The sequence below is a fragment of the Ostrea edulis genome, chromosome 2, assembly GCF_947568905.1.
Source record: "Ostrea edulis chromosome 2, xbOstEdul1.1, whole genome shotgun sequence".
Taxonomy (NCBI): Eukaryota; Metazoa; Mollusca; class Bivalvia; order Ostreida; family Ostreidae; genus Ostrea; species Ostrea edulis.
Genome location: NC_079165.1, coordinates 79810557 through 79824403, shown reverse-complemented (window position 1 = coordinate 79824403; position 13847 = coordinate 79810557). Strand labels below are relative to the sequence as shown.

General features: G+C 33.3%; 1 protein-coding gene across 1 annotated transcript; it reads right to left on the bottom strand.

Moving 5' to 3' along the window:
* Positions 1-290: 290 nt before the first annotated feature.
* On the bottom strand, positions 291-11037 carry LOC125680079 (uncharacterized). The gene is made up of 2 exons (XM_056153490.1): positions 10636-11037; positions 291-1313 (listed from the first exon to the last, which is right to left on the bottom strand). The coding sequence occupies exons 1-2, from the start codon at positions 10943-10945 to the stop codon at positions 886-888; spliced, it is 738 nt and encodes a 245-aa protein (XP_056009465.1). The 5' UTR covers positions 10946-11037; the 3' UTR covers positions 291-885.
* Between the last annotated feature and the right edge of the window lie 2810 nt (positions 11038-13847).

Here is a 13847-nt window from a genome sequence, read left to right as displayed (position 1 = left end):
TCATAAGTATGTATTCAACTTTTATAAACCATGGATGTACTTTACATATTAATTAAGAATGTCTACAAGAAATGTAAAATAAGGAAATTACAGTGTTTGTAAATTTCGATCTTAGTCGTAAGATATTTTGTGAATAGGTGCCCTGGTTTTTGTTGAAAAAACGTCATTTTTTTTACCCCCGTTTTGCCCCCAGGGTAAAATTGAATTTTCTAAAACCTTATCATATATCTACAGTACACCACCTATCATATTCCAAAAGATCAATAGGTTACCACTTGAAATAAAAGAGCAGTTTGAGGAAGAAGAAAGTGTGACAGACGGACGGACGGACGGACCAGGGTAACAACAATATACCCGAACTTTCTTTAGAAAGTGCGGGTATAAAAATATATACATGTACATAACAACACTACATGTAACAATAGTAAAGGTAGTATAAGTACATATGATTAACTCCACTGTAATGCAAAAGATACCACGGGACGGTGCATTGGTACTAGATCAACATGTCATGTTTATAATGAGTGCATATGTGCAAATATGGTTTCATATGGTTCACACATAATATACAGTAATACTAGTAGTATATGCGCTTAGACAATGTACATAACATGAGACATTACTTGATGTAATATATGCAAGTACCACCGTGTATCCTAATGCAAAACAGTCAGAAATACACATGAAATACCATGATACATCTTTGATATCTCGACGGATAATCCGACGGACGCCAACCATTCTGTTAGAGACTGTGCCACTTACAGACTCCACCTTTTTATACTCTTCGACGTGTAAACCAGTATTGTATCGCTATTGTTTATATTCATGGAAGAATATATATCGAGCGAAAAGTACATGTACTTTTCAATAAGGATGTCGCCTTTACAAAAAAATGATCCATTCGGCTTTCGGACTATGTTGACTTTTTAGTGAAATGTAATTAATTGAATAAACATTTGAATAAGTATGATCCATAATGGTACAGTTGCCGGATGTTTCCCCGAGTCCCACTCGAATGCGACCGAACTCCCAAGTGATCCAAAATGTTGTATACTCTGCTTCGCTTAGAACAGATCCTTGGTGTTCCGAGAAACACGTGCTCCCCACCACAAATCCATCTCTGAGACATGATTTTCCATTATACCATCCACCCAACACAACCCAATAGCCAGAACTAGCAGACAAGTCTGCAGAACGTAGCCCAAGATAGGCATCTTGAGCTGTCTTCACGGCGAAGAGTATAGCATTTCTTCCTGTCACGTGAAGACTTACGTCATGCCATGCGTCACCATCATAAGTCGTTACTTGGACTTATGAAATTACAAGGCAAAAACATGAACACGGTCTACATTTTAGATTGATAGTTTATGAGGGTAGTCACATTTTACAAAAATACTATACAGAAACCATACATAAACTAGCATTAAGTAAGCACAAGTATTGTAAGCACAGATGAAAACTAGCTTTATAGCACAAGTATTGTAAGCACAGATGAAAACTAGCTTTATAGCACAAGTTTTGTAAAGTATTGTAAGCACTTTGAAAATCTTTGCATTTGCAAAACTGATTTTTAAACACTGAGAAAAAACTAGCTTAAGCACAAGTATTGCAAACATTGCGAGAAATAATAACTGCAATGACACAAGTATTAATTGTAAGTCCTGATAAAGATAAGATAGGCTTAGTATCTTATATGTAGTATGATTTGACCCCAAAAGAGTGAGCTCTGAATTATTTATTAAATGTGAAGGGGGGGGGGGTAATAATGTGTTTTGTTATCAAATTAGAGATGTTATCGTCCAGATTTCGTAGTGATTTGATGCATTATTATTATTTTTTTTAATATTTGATTTATATTCAATGAATACGTCAAGAAGACTCACGCAGACGTGTTCTTTTTATTTTTGTAAATAAAAATATTCATATAAATAATGATTTTTTTTTTTGTTAATATTCTTTTATTCATGGCTATAATCTTCAAGAAATTTGATAATGAAAGAAAATTATTTTTAAAGATATTGAAAGAAAATGGACCAAATTTCAGAAATATTGAGATTTTTTTTAATCTGAGCAAACCCCGGGGAAAATGTACCGATCGCAATCAAAATGTATAGAATTTTTTAAAAAAAATCAAATTACTGCTTATTTGATGTACTTGTCACCAAGCAGTTAGTTTGCTTTATGAAAATACTATCTTTTGTCATTTTTTATAATTCCGATCCGACTTGTTCAAACTTCAAAAATCGCAATTTTTAGTACAGCATAAAGACTGTGAGTAAACTCTTTTTCACAGCGATTTCGTCTCTCTATTACTCCAGATTCCACTGTTCACGGTTAACATTCTAAACAAAGTCAAATAAATCGGAAAGTAATATTTCCAAATTAAAATTCATATTTCATTTATTAGTATCGACCCAAATTTGAGTCCTGCAAAGGTAAAAAAAACAGAATAGAGACCGGATAAAAAGAATTTCTTGTTTTGAAATCAGCAAGCATCCAACATCAGCAAACATCCAAAATCAGGAAGCAAAGCATTGAAGAAAACCAGCATTAATGATATAACTGAATATATTTCCTTGTACTATATGGGAAATTTAGAAAACAACAATGCATACAAACATCTATTCTATGTACAAAATACTGTGGTTTCATCAGCGTTCATAATTAAGCAAGACTACGAAATGAATAACTGAACAAGACCGCGAAATCTAATGATCAACGAATTAATGAACAAAACCACGAAATCTAGTGAGCAGCAAAATAATGAACAAAGCCATGAAATCAAGAAATCAACGAATGATTGAACAAAACCGCGAAATCTAGTCAACGAATAATGAGCAAGACCGCGAAATCTAGTGATTAACGAATTACTGAACAAGACCACAAAATCTAATGAATTACTGCACAAGATCACAAAACCTAGAGATCAACGAATTACTGAACAAAACAGTGAAATCTCGTGATCACTTAACAAGAACGCGAAATCTAGTGATCAGCGAATTAATTAACAAGATCATGAAATTAAGTGTTCAACGAATTACTTGGGAAAAAACCAGCGAAATTTAGTGATCAATGAATTACTAAACAAGATCACGAAATCTAGTGATCAACGAATTACTCAAGACCGCGAAATCTAGTCAATTGATTAATGAACAGTAAAGCAAAATCTAGTAATCAACGAATTACTAAACAAGATCACGAGATGTATCGATAGGTGAAATGCAATTCTTATAAAAGAGTAACTATCCACGAGCATAGAAACCAACAAAATTGTACTCTTAAACAAAAGTACGAAATTTGGTGTCCATGAAAATTAATGTTACCATGGTATAGTTTAAAAGCCTACAACAGGCATAGTTGACTTCAATTGATAGAATACTACTACAAGGTTTTTTCTTATAAGAAATAAAGCAGAAATTGTACGACGTCATCTTATAATATCATTGAAAAATGGATGGTTCTGTGAAAGAACATTAATTCACTATAAAAAGAAAAAGTGTAGATAACGAACAGTGACCAATCTCTAAATTCTTATAAAGAATACAAAATTAAGTAAAGGATATAAGCCAAAAACTGTCCATTCTGTGAGAGAACGAACTGATCGAGGCCCGTAGGGCCGAGATTAGTTCTTTCTTTCACAGAATAGACAGTTTGAGGCTTATATCCTACTTAAAACATTACATCTTTTGTTCTAAGAATGGACAGACTCAGGTAAACCCATTGGCAATGATAATTATGAATAAAGCTATTTTGAATAGTTTGATAATATAACCAGTCTTGCGTAGAATCCTGTTTCTTTTGTTCACTTATTGGGCAGTGTCAGGTAAATAGTCTTCAACTGCAGGTTTTATATTCGCTCTTTCTATAGTACTGAGCCATATCAACATGTCTTCCTCTGATGGGGAGAGCATTTTCATTGCACAATCAAAATTTAAGGATTTTAATAAAAGTACTCTAAATATTATCTTAATGAGTGTTATATTCTGGATATGGAGGGTGAGAAAGTTATGGAGCCAAATCTTGATCTGAAAAGCATTGAGTTTTCGAATATTTGGATTAGGAAATAAATAAAACCAGCCAAAAGAACACAATATGCCAATCTCGTGAAATGAAATTATTCATGAAAGTAAAAATAATAAAGCGTTGTGAAGAAGTTTCGAAATGTGCCTCTGAATCCAGCGAAATTCAAATACAGTATGGAAATATGTCTTTCAAATTTAAGTTTTGATGCGATAAGATAAGATATTCTTTATTTCCTCCAAGGTAATGGAGAGTTATGGAATTAAAAAAAAATGTGAATCTTAGAGTTGAAGAAGAGAATTCTTTTAAGGGGAAATATCGTTTTGAGTGTTTCAGTGATTTTTCCGATATCTATGTTCATTCTTACTAGTAGGGAATTTAAAATTAATTTTGTATCTCTTTGACAAATGTATTGTCTTTCTCTTATTTTCACCCTACCTGTAGACGTCTAATAAGTTATTGGGTTTACCTGGCACTGTCCAATAAGTTGACAATTACTGTCCATTATTTTTAAGAACGGACAGTATCTGTCCATTCTTAAAAATAATGGACAGCAATTGTCAACTTATTGGACACCTAGAGGTAACCTTTTCAGTACAAGTGGACTTTCTTCTATATAAAAGTCTAAAAAGACAAAGGATTGCGTAACAAAAATGTTTTAAGAATAGGGAAAACACGGACCCCTAGACACGCCAGAGGCATGTGCGGGTTTTGATTCTCACCAGTTAGAAAAAGTTCAGTCCATTTATTGGCTGCCAGGATAGTAACTGGTCTTCCAATTTTCGCCTCAATAGATTCACTTTATTTTGAAACTGGGTGGGAACCCCTTTCTGATAGAAGACAAATAGCTAAATTAACAAATAGGTTTAAAATCCATAACAATTTAGTTCCCCAATATCTGAAAGAAATTTGCCCAAATATTCGCAGAAATTTATCATCATATGATACCCGTAATTCTAGCGACTACACACTTTCTAGATGCAGACTTGAATTATATAAAAAGTCATTTATTCCCGACACAGTTAGGAAATGGAACTTGCTGAGTACAGAAATAAAGGAGATAACTTCAATTGATAAATTAAAAAAACACATTAAAATAACACCCTCAAAACCACCTTTATACTATTCATATGGCCAGCGATATGTTAATATTATTCATACCAAATGAAAAACATCATTGCCTCTCCAAATTGTATATATGGTCATATTGAAGATGCCCCTTAATTTCTTTTTTGCATGCAAAAGATACACTCAAACAAGAAATTGTTTTTTTCAATGAACTGCTTCAGCTAAATGATATTGCTACTGTCGATACCCACCTTTTATTATGGGGAAATGAATATTTTTCAAATGATGTAATTTCTTATATTTTCAGAGCAGTTCAGAAGTTTATTAAGAATAAGACCTATATATTATAATTTTAAAATATGTTTTGCATTTTATGCCTGATTGTGTACTTACATGAACCTAAACATGCATTGTGTATTATCATAATTGTACATTATAACTAATATTATATTTTCTGTGGTACGACAATCTTTATTTGTACATGTATAGCATAATATATTTTGTATACGGGAGAGGTTGTCTAAGTTGCTAGAACTTGTAACCACAGGGGCTAAGCCCGTTTTGGGCCCGAACTCTGTGATACCATAAATATAGATGTATTTATGGGATCACAGAGTTCGGGCCCAAAACGGGCTTAGCCCCTGTGCTTGTAACCAATCCTTTTGTATATTCATACAATAAAATATTATCTTAAAAATCAGTGATAACGTAATTTTAAAAAAAATGGTTGTGTGTTTTCTGAAATTATCTGCTCGGATTATTGTTTTCAATGTGGTTTTGGCTTTAACTGGCTCGTCAAAAACGCAAATTTCGAGCGAAAACTAACAGATTTAAATCATATTAAAACCGTGAACATAACGTCGGAAATCATTTTTGTTCTCGAAGTCACTCTATATACTTTTAGAGAAACAAATGATACGAAAATATGCATTTTTCAGACAAAATTTCGAAATTCAAGAAAAGGCTAATATCTCTGACATCTATGGCACGCCAAATTCACAAAAATGAGCTAAACAAAGTTTCACAGTTGATAAACTAGGTTTATCGACTGTAAACTATAGTTTACGGACCGTAAACTATAGTTAACGACGTTAATCTATATTTCACATATGTAAACCATAGTTAACAGATAATCTATGTTTCACAAGCGTAAACTATAATTAACAATGAAAACAATCATTAGCGATTGCAAAACATAGTTTATCTGATAAATACGGTTTCACGATTGTAAACTACGGTTTACAAGTCTAAACTATTATTAACGAATGTAAATGAAATTAATGCGCCGAATTCACAAAAAAGTGATAAACACAGTTTTGTTTAATCACTAAGCCCACGGTACTGGTGTCACTTTACGTTACACTTATAACGTCATAAATTGTGGCAAAATATAATCACGAAAGCAACGTCACATTTTAAACAAATTCATTATCTCCAAGCTATAATATCATAACTAAAGCACATGCATGATTTGATGTTTAAAAATTCAAAATAAATCTTTGTACGTGTATAGTGTACATTCATAAAAATTATGAATTCTTAGAAATACTCCAAAGTATACGTACTGTATTTATTTCACCGTGCCTACAACAGTAGGCATGTCGTATGAAATAAGGGTACCCGTTTCGGTAGGTTTCGTTTTGCTTCGGTAGATTTCGTTTCCTTTCGATTTCGTTTCGCATTTTACAGGTAACCATCCCATGAAATAAGGCTTGCAATTCTTATGAATATGACCTCTGAGAAATTTGAACACAGTAAAAAAAATCAGATTTGGTTTCTTCTAGGATATATATAGACTTGCTCAAGTCTCTATGTTTAATAATCATTGCTCTCTTTAATACTTTTTATTAATACCAAACACGGAAGGGGGAGGGGGGTTGTTAAAAACTCCCGTACGTTTCTGTCATCGATCTACATCGATCACGCTCTGAAGATAGTGGGGGAAAAAAAACAACAACCAGCGCATAGAAAGTATATGTAGTTTTGCGCTTTATAAATGAATAATAATAACCACGGTGAGTTGAAGTGAGAGTTAAAAACTTCCAAATAATATTACATTTTAACGTTTTAATGTTCACTTTCATTTGTGAATAAACAGTAGAAAAGGTATACAGAGTGTTATTTATACTCGTATGTTTTACTTGCGAATCGGTTAGTTTCAATATATATCATATTTAGTTTTGAAGGGGTGGTCTCGTGAAAACCGTGTGACTTTAGATTTTTTTTGTCAGATGTTGAACTTTTGATCTAATGATATTGCTATTCATATGCGGAAATCTTGATTTGTATTCGATAATCTTGATATCTATATGCGGACGGAAATTTTGATTTATATGTGAGAAATCTTGATATTCATATGCGAATTTTTTTTTATTTTACTCTACGAGAGAGAGAGAGAGAGAGAGAGAGAGAGGCTTCCTCTACTCTTCTGGAGTACCAACGCATGTGGGCGAAATATTCCAGGGGCAATCGCTCACACCCGCCAGAGATCACCTGGGTCCTAAATACAACAGTGAGGTTGTTCAACACGTCACTGATACTCTAACAAGATTTTGACATTCAATTCATTTAATATGTGACTTATGTATATATCTTTCATTCATTGGAAGGGGGGGTACATAAGATCTAACACGCTATATATATCCACCGTTCTGGTGCCTGTGCTCACATCCACCTCCTAGGGAATGCTACAGGCTGGTGCATGTTGGAAACTGTAGGAGGGTCCACAGTTTGCTCTGTACTTGCTCTTTAAACCAGGTAGCACGCAGGAAACAGGTGAGATGCGCAGAGATCTCTTCCCCCTTAGAACGTGACCACCCGTTCAGGTCCAGGCACCTAAGTCCACATAGGGCCCCCTGTGTTGCCCCTACGTTGGTAGTCAAACTGGCCGCCTCCCCAGTTCCCCACAAAAAATTGCACGCGACCCTTTCCGCCATATATGTAAATTTGCACCCTGTTTCTGATTACGATTAATAAATATTCAAATTTGTATCACTCTTGTTAATCCAGCTAGCTAAGCTGCCTATGGGGGTTTACAGGGCAGCCACCCAAGCTTCGACATAGCTACTGGGTTTATTCAGCATATTAGGGCAAGGTCAACTATTCAATTCAGGCCAAATGTCTCACGGCTGGTAGTGCTGTATATTTATTAAAATTTAATTTTAGCAGAGTAGCTCCTCTAGTTAAATTTAAGACATCCGAGGTCAGGTCATGGTCAATGAAGCTAATTCTTTTATCAATTTTTGAAATTATGCATTTCACCTACAATCAATAATGACTAAATCCATGCGTACATCTAGCATGTGTACATCAACATTATCAAATACGAATAAAATATTATGGAATATAAATCGAGATTTATATAATTATCGAATATAAATAACAAGGTTACCAAATGTAAATAAATAACAAGATTATCGAATATAAATCAAAATTTTCGTATATAAATATTAAGATTATCGAATATAATTAAAATTTTCTCATATATGAATAACAAGATTATCGAATATGATTAAAGAGTTTCGTATATAAATCAAGATTTGTATAATATTGCAACGTTTTACACACCGTAAGTTCAATGCTGAATTTTTATATGCATACATACAGTACATCGTCGCAAACCACGGGTTATTGTTTCATTCTATTTCACAAACGTTTGTGAAATAGAATGAAACAATAACCCGTGGTTTGCGACGATGACATACAGTAGTACATGCAACAAAATGTAGTCTGTACAATTGTCATTTGATAAAGTCAATTAAAGTATATGTACCAGATCTAGAGCAAAATATATCTATGAGATACACATGCTATAGCTTAAATACCTCGTATACTATTTTTAAAAATCATTTTAATTTAGATCATTTAAAAATAATAAAAGCAACATTTTACGTTTTAGCTAGACGTAGGTTGTGTACATTGACGTCGCGTCATTGCGCGACAAAATCACATGGGACATTTATTTGGACATTAAGTATATTTTCGTTTTCCTAAATGGACGCGGGATAAAATGAAATGTTGTATATTCTATATAGTAAATTTTATGTACTTTCTGTAAGTTATATTCATTAAAATATTCGCGTTAGAATAATGCTTAGAAATAAGACATAAAATGGTAGAATTGTTTAAAAAGCGCGGTATTTGTAGAATAAGGACATTTCACTAGACACCGATAAAATCAATCTACTTCATGGATATACTCAGAATTTTATAATACTGGTATACATTGTGCTCTACGATACATGTACATTATAAATGTAACAAGGATAGTCAACTTCCCCCTGCATTAGGCGTGCTACTGGTCATGATGATTTGCATTTGCAGTCTATCTACAAACACGGGACACCACTGACAGGCACTGTCTTTGCCATTTTTAAGGTCGCTATATCAATTCTATGAACTAAATGTTTAAAGTAATTGGTTTATGGTTTTTTAGATAAGGACGTCACAATCATACACCAATTCTTACGTTATTTGGGACAAAATCAATCATTTTATTAATCTGTGGATAAAGTGTATGCGTATTTCATGTAACACGGGACAACGAAAAATGACGACATCTGCGTGTATTTATTGCTAATGAAATGCGTGTAAATTATATTTTATATAAGCTATTATCATTATTTATATATTTTCCTTGCCATTGATGTATAAGACTTTAATAATCCACAAAATATACAACTGTGTAAACATAGCGGAAACATTTTCTAATGCACGTATGAAAGTAACACCAGTACCGTGCGCGACGTCAATATAGTTTATGAGTAAAAATGGCAGTTAGCTATAGTTTACGATCAAAAACTATAATTAACGAATGTTAAACATAGTTTATCTGATAAATATAGTATCACAATTTGTGAAACTAGGATTAACAATTGTGAACTATAATTACCGAATGTAAATTATAGTTTACAAATGTGAATCTGTATTTATGAGCAAAATCTATTGTTAACGTTTATTTAAAGACAGATAAACTTGGATTAGCATTTTGTAAACTATAGTTTACAACCGTTAAATATAGTTTTACGGATGAAAACTATAGTTAACGAATCGTTAACTATAGTTTACGGTCCGTAAACTATAGTTTACAGTCGATAAACCTAGTTTATCAACTGTGAAACTATGTTTAGCTCATTTTTGTGAATTTGGTGTGCCATAGACATCATAGCTTACATTTACCAACACTTTCTTAAAACAGATATGAATAGTTGTACTTGCATCTTTGTTTAAATCGGTTAACTTTGGTTGAAAAATTGAAATTGTGAAAGCCATTTTTGGAGGCAAACGGCCCAAACCATGACTTCATGTGTTTCGCAGTTATTCTTTTTAGAATTTAAAAAAAAACACCTAATTATATGCAGCACAGAACATGATAATTGAAAGTGATATTCTCATTTCTGCTTTACGTCTTTCATAAAATGTGTGCACAAATCTGTTTTCGCACATATGCTTATTATCAGTTTCTTAATTTTCAACAATCATCAGTTCATTTTATCTTTAAATGGCACTTCCTTTTTTTTTTGAGAAAAATATGAAATTGCTTACTGGAACAGAAATGTCTCATTCCGTCTCTCGACTCCCAGGTCCCGGGGGAAGGGGGGATCTCCACGTGACAAATACTGTGAATCAAACACGACCGGTTACCATGGTGACACGAGAAAGCTATTCCGTGTAACATGTTTGTTCTGACGGCACATTCAGAGCAGGGGGTGTTTGGACGATGGTAGAGAAGGGCGACATCTGTATACACATCATTCATGACATCCACCACTGTCCATGTCTTCTGCTCAAAGAAATCAGCGCTTATACTTTCAGGTAAGTAAAACAACAAAATACAAGACCACCAAATTGCCATAATTTACAGCTTCTAAACGGGAGAATAAGTTCCAGGTTAAAAAAAAAAATACTGTTAGCTTTTTAAAAATACTTCGATTTTTAAGGTAGACCGAATGCACTGATGCTCCGCAATAAAATACCGATAACACATGTAGTTCACAGGTTAAGCACAAATATTTGCAGTTTCGCTATACATATATATATATATATATATATATATATATATATATATATATATATATATATAAAAGACTATTGCTTGTTGGGTAAAACTATTTCAATCAGGAGATACAGACACGCCCATTTAAAGGGTGGTTATAGATTCTTTCAGGAAGTTTTTATCCCGTTGCAGAGTAAATAAAATCAATCTTAAACTGTTGGTATTCATTAAGTATTTAGCCTATTGTACGAAGCTTCCTTGTATTTCGGGTTTGATTGATTGTATGGTGTTTTACATCTTTTGAGATATTTTCATACATGTAAAGATTTTCTTCAGTTTAAGGATTAGGACCATGCCACGCTGCTCAGGGCAAAATAGCAATGAGAGTTTCTTTATCGTGCAAACGCGAAAATTTTTATTTCTGATTTTTTTTTTCACGCACTACGTTATTCAACCAATGTTATAAATGGACCATTCTCATCCAAGTTTAGAAAAGATAAAAGTGTAATCAATATTCTGAACAATTGCATATTAAGTTTTGTAGACAAGTATTGGGTGTACATAAGAAAGCATCCACTTTTGGAGTTATTTCAGAACTTGGTAGATTTCCTCGATCCTACAACTTGTTACGCTATATGCTGAATTACTGGTACCGATTAGAAAACATAGAACCTTTAAACAATATAATATCAAATGCATACACAACATCTAAGGAACTTCATAAAAATAACATTCATTCCTGATTTAACTTTATAAATGACATTCTTGCATAGTTCTCAAATTTAAATTCTACAAAAACAAAGACTGTATCTGTGAACACTTGTAAGAAACACGTACATGCTGCTCTCAGATCATTATACTTGACCCATTGGGTTGATACTAGACAGGAACATTTAAATTCTAAGCTTAGAACATATATATAAAGTTCAAATGGGTGGGTTTTTTTTCAAAGAGTTCACAATTTGTCCAAATTTTATTATTAAAAATTATGGCTACAGAAGAAGCCTCAGCAGGTTCAGAATTTCACGTCATGAATTCATCATTAAAACTGGTAGATACAGAAATATACCTGCACATCTCAGAATATGCTCACGTTGTAATTCTGGTGCTGTGGGTGATGAAATACATGTTCTATTGTGTTGTGATAAGTTTAATTTTGAAAGACTAGAAATGTTAAAGACAATAAATAAAGAATGTTCTAATTTCAGTTGTCTACACGACTTGGACAAATTTATATGGTTAATGAATAATGAAAGTCCAAGAATCCTTGTGTCTGTTTCCAAAGTCATAAACTTTTATTGTGACTAGTTCATTTATGAGAGTCTACATATTATGTACAGGTATATGTATTACATGTACATTAGGGTTTTCAATCTCCTTTTTACAAGTGTATGAATATTCTTGAATCCCAACTTTTGGTACGAGGTGGAACAAATCTGTTTACCTTTTTATGATTTACATTTTTATGATTGAAAGGTGTATGCAAATGAATATGGATACAATAACAATATTTACATCTATATAACAGTATGTTCCCTATGGTACCTTAAGTTGTTGTTCAAACATATTGTACTTAATTGCAATTATAATGTATAATGTTTATGCCCCCAGGTGTCCGTTATTTGGCAATAAACTATCTGTATCTGTATAATTGAGGAGCATTATTCATATATCTCCTCCTCCAACATTTAGTGTAACGGCAATAAGAATATGCGTCTATCAAAGGAACTTTCAAAATGCATCATAGTCAATGATATAACGGGATGATGTAGCATGTAATATGAAAGATGAAGATAACGAACAGTGACCAATCTCATAACTCATATAAGGAATACAAAATAGAGAGTTACGCAAACACGGATCCCTGGACATACCAGAGGTGGGATCATGTGGCTAGGAGGAGTAAGCATTCCCTATCGACCGGTCACACCCGACGTGAACCCAATGTATTGATCAGGTAAACAGAGTAATCCGTAGTCAAAACCAGTGTGCCAAGAACGGCCTAACCATCGATATGAAACACGTCAAACAGCATTGGACCAAATGACAGGCTTTATTGGCAAACTAGATCGTTATAACGACCATAGAATTTGCGAAATGCTGACTTTAAACGAATTTGTTGAAACCTCTGTAACATCAACTTGTTTGTCAGTAGCTTGCCTCGATTCAAAAACTGATCATACGCAGAACAAGCTCTTGCACCATATGCAGGTGATAATGGAATATTGCTACATGAATATGGAGAAGCTGAAATCATCCCGTTTGTAATAAAGTTGAGTTGTTAGTTTGCTATCAGTATTTCTTTTCAATAAAATAGCCAAGTACGAAGCAGATGTGGAGGACTCCTTGGTGTCTATTATTTCGAGTTCACACTCTTAGTTGTCTTAGTTTCGTATTTGCAACCATCTATATTCTAGGAATCAAGGTGTCACCTGCATGTTGTATATCAACATTTTTATGAAGCACTCAGCTACATTTGACATGTATCCTAAAATTATTGTATTCATTTTTACTCATGTAATATCACTTCAAATATGGGGTATTTCCATTTTTAAAGAAAGTTGAGCGGGCCTTTAGTGCGAAACTGTCCCCGTACCTGCTCGTACATCTTTAAAAGTGTAAACGTTATTAATTTTACGACGACTGGTAATTTCTTTTAATGCTTTCTCGTCGTATAGTACATCTCATGCACAAAGACACTTTTTTGACACAAATTATCTACGTGAGAGGAATTTATGAAAATATATCTTACGGACCGGCT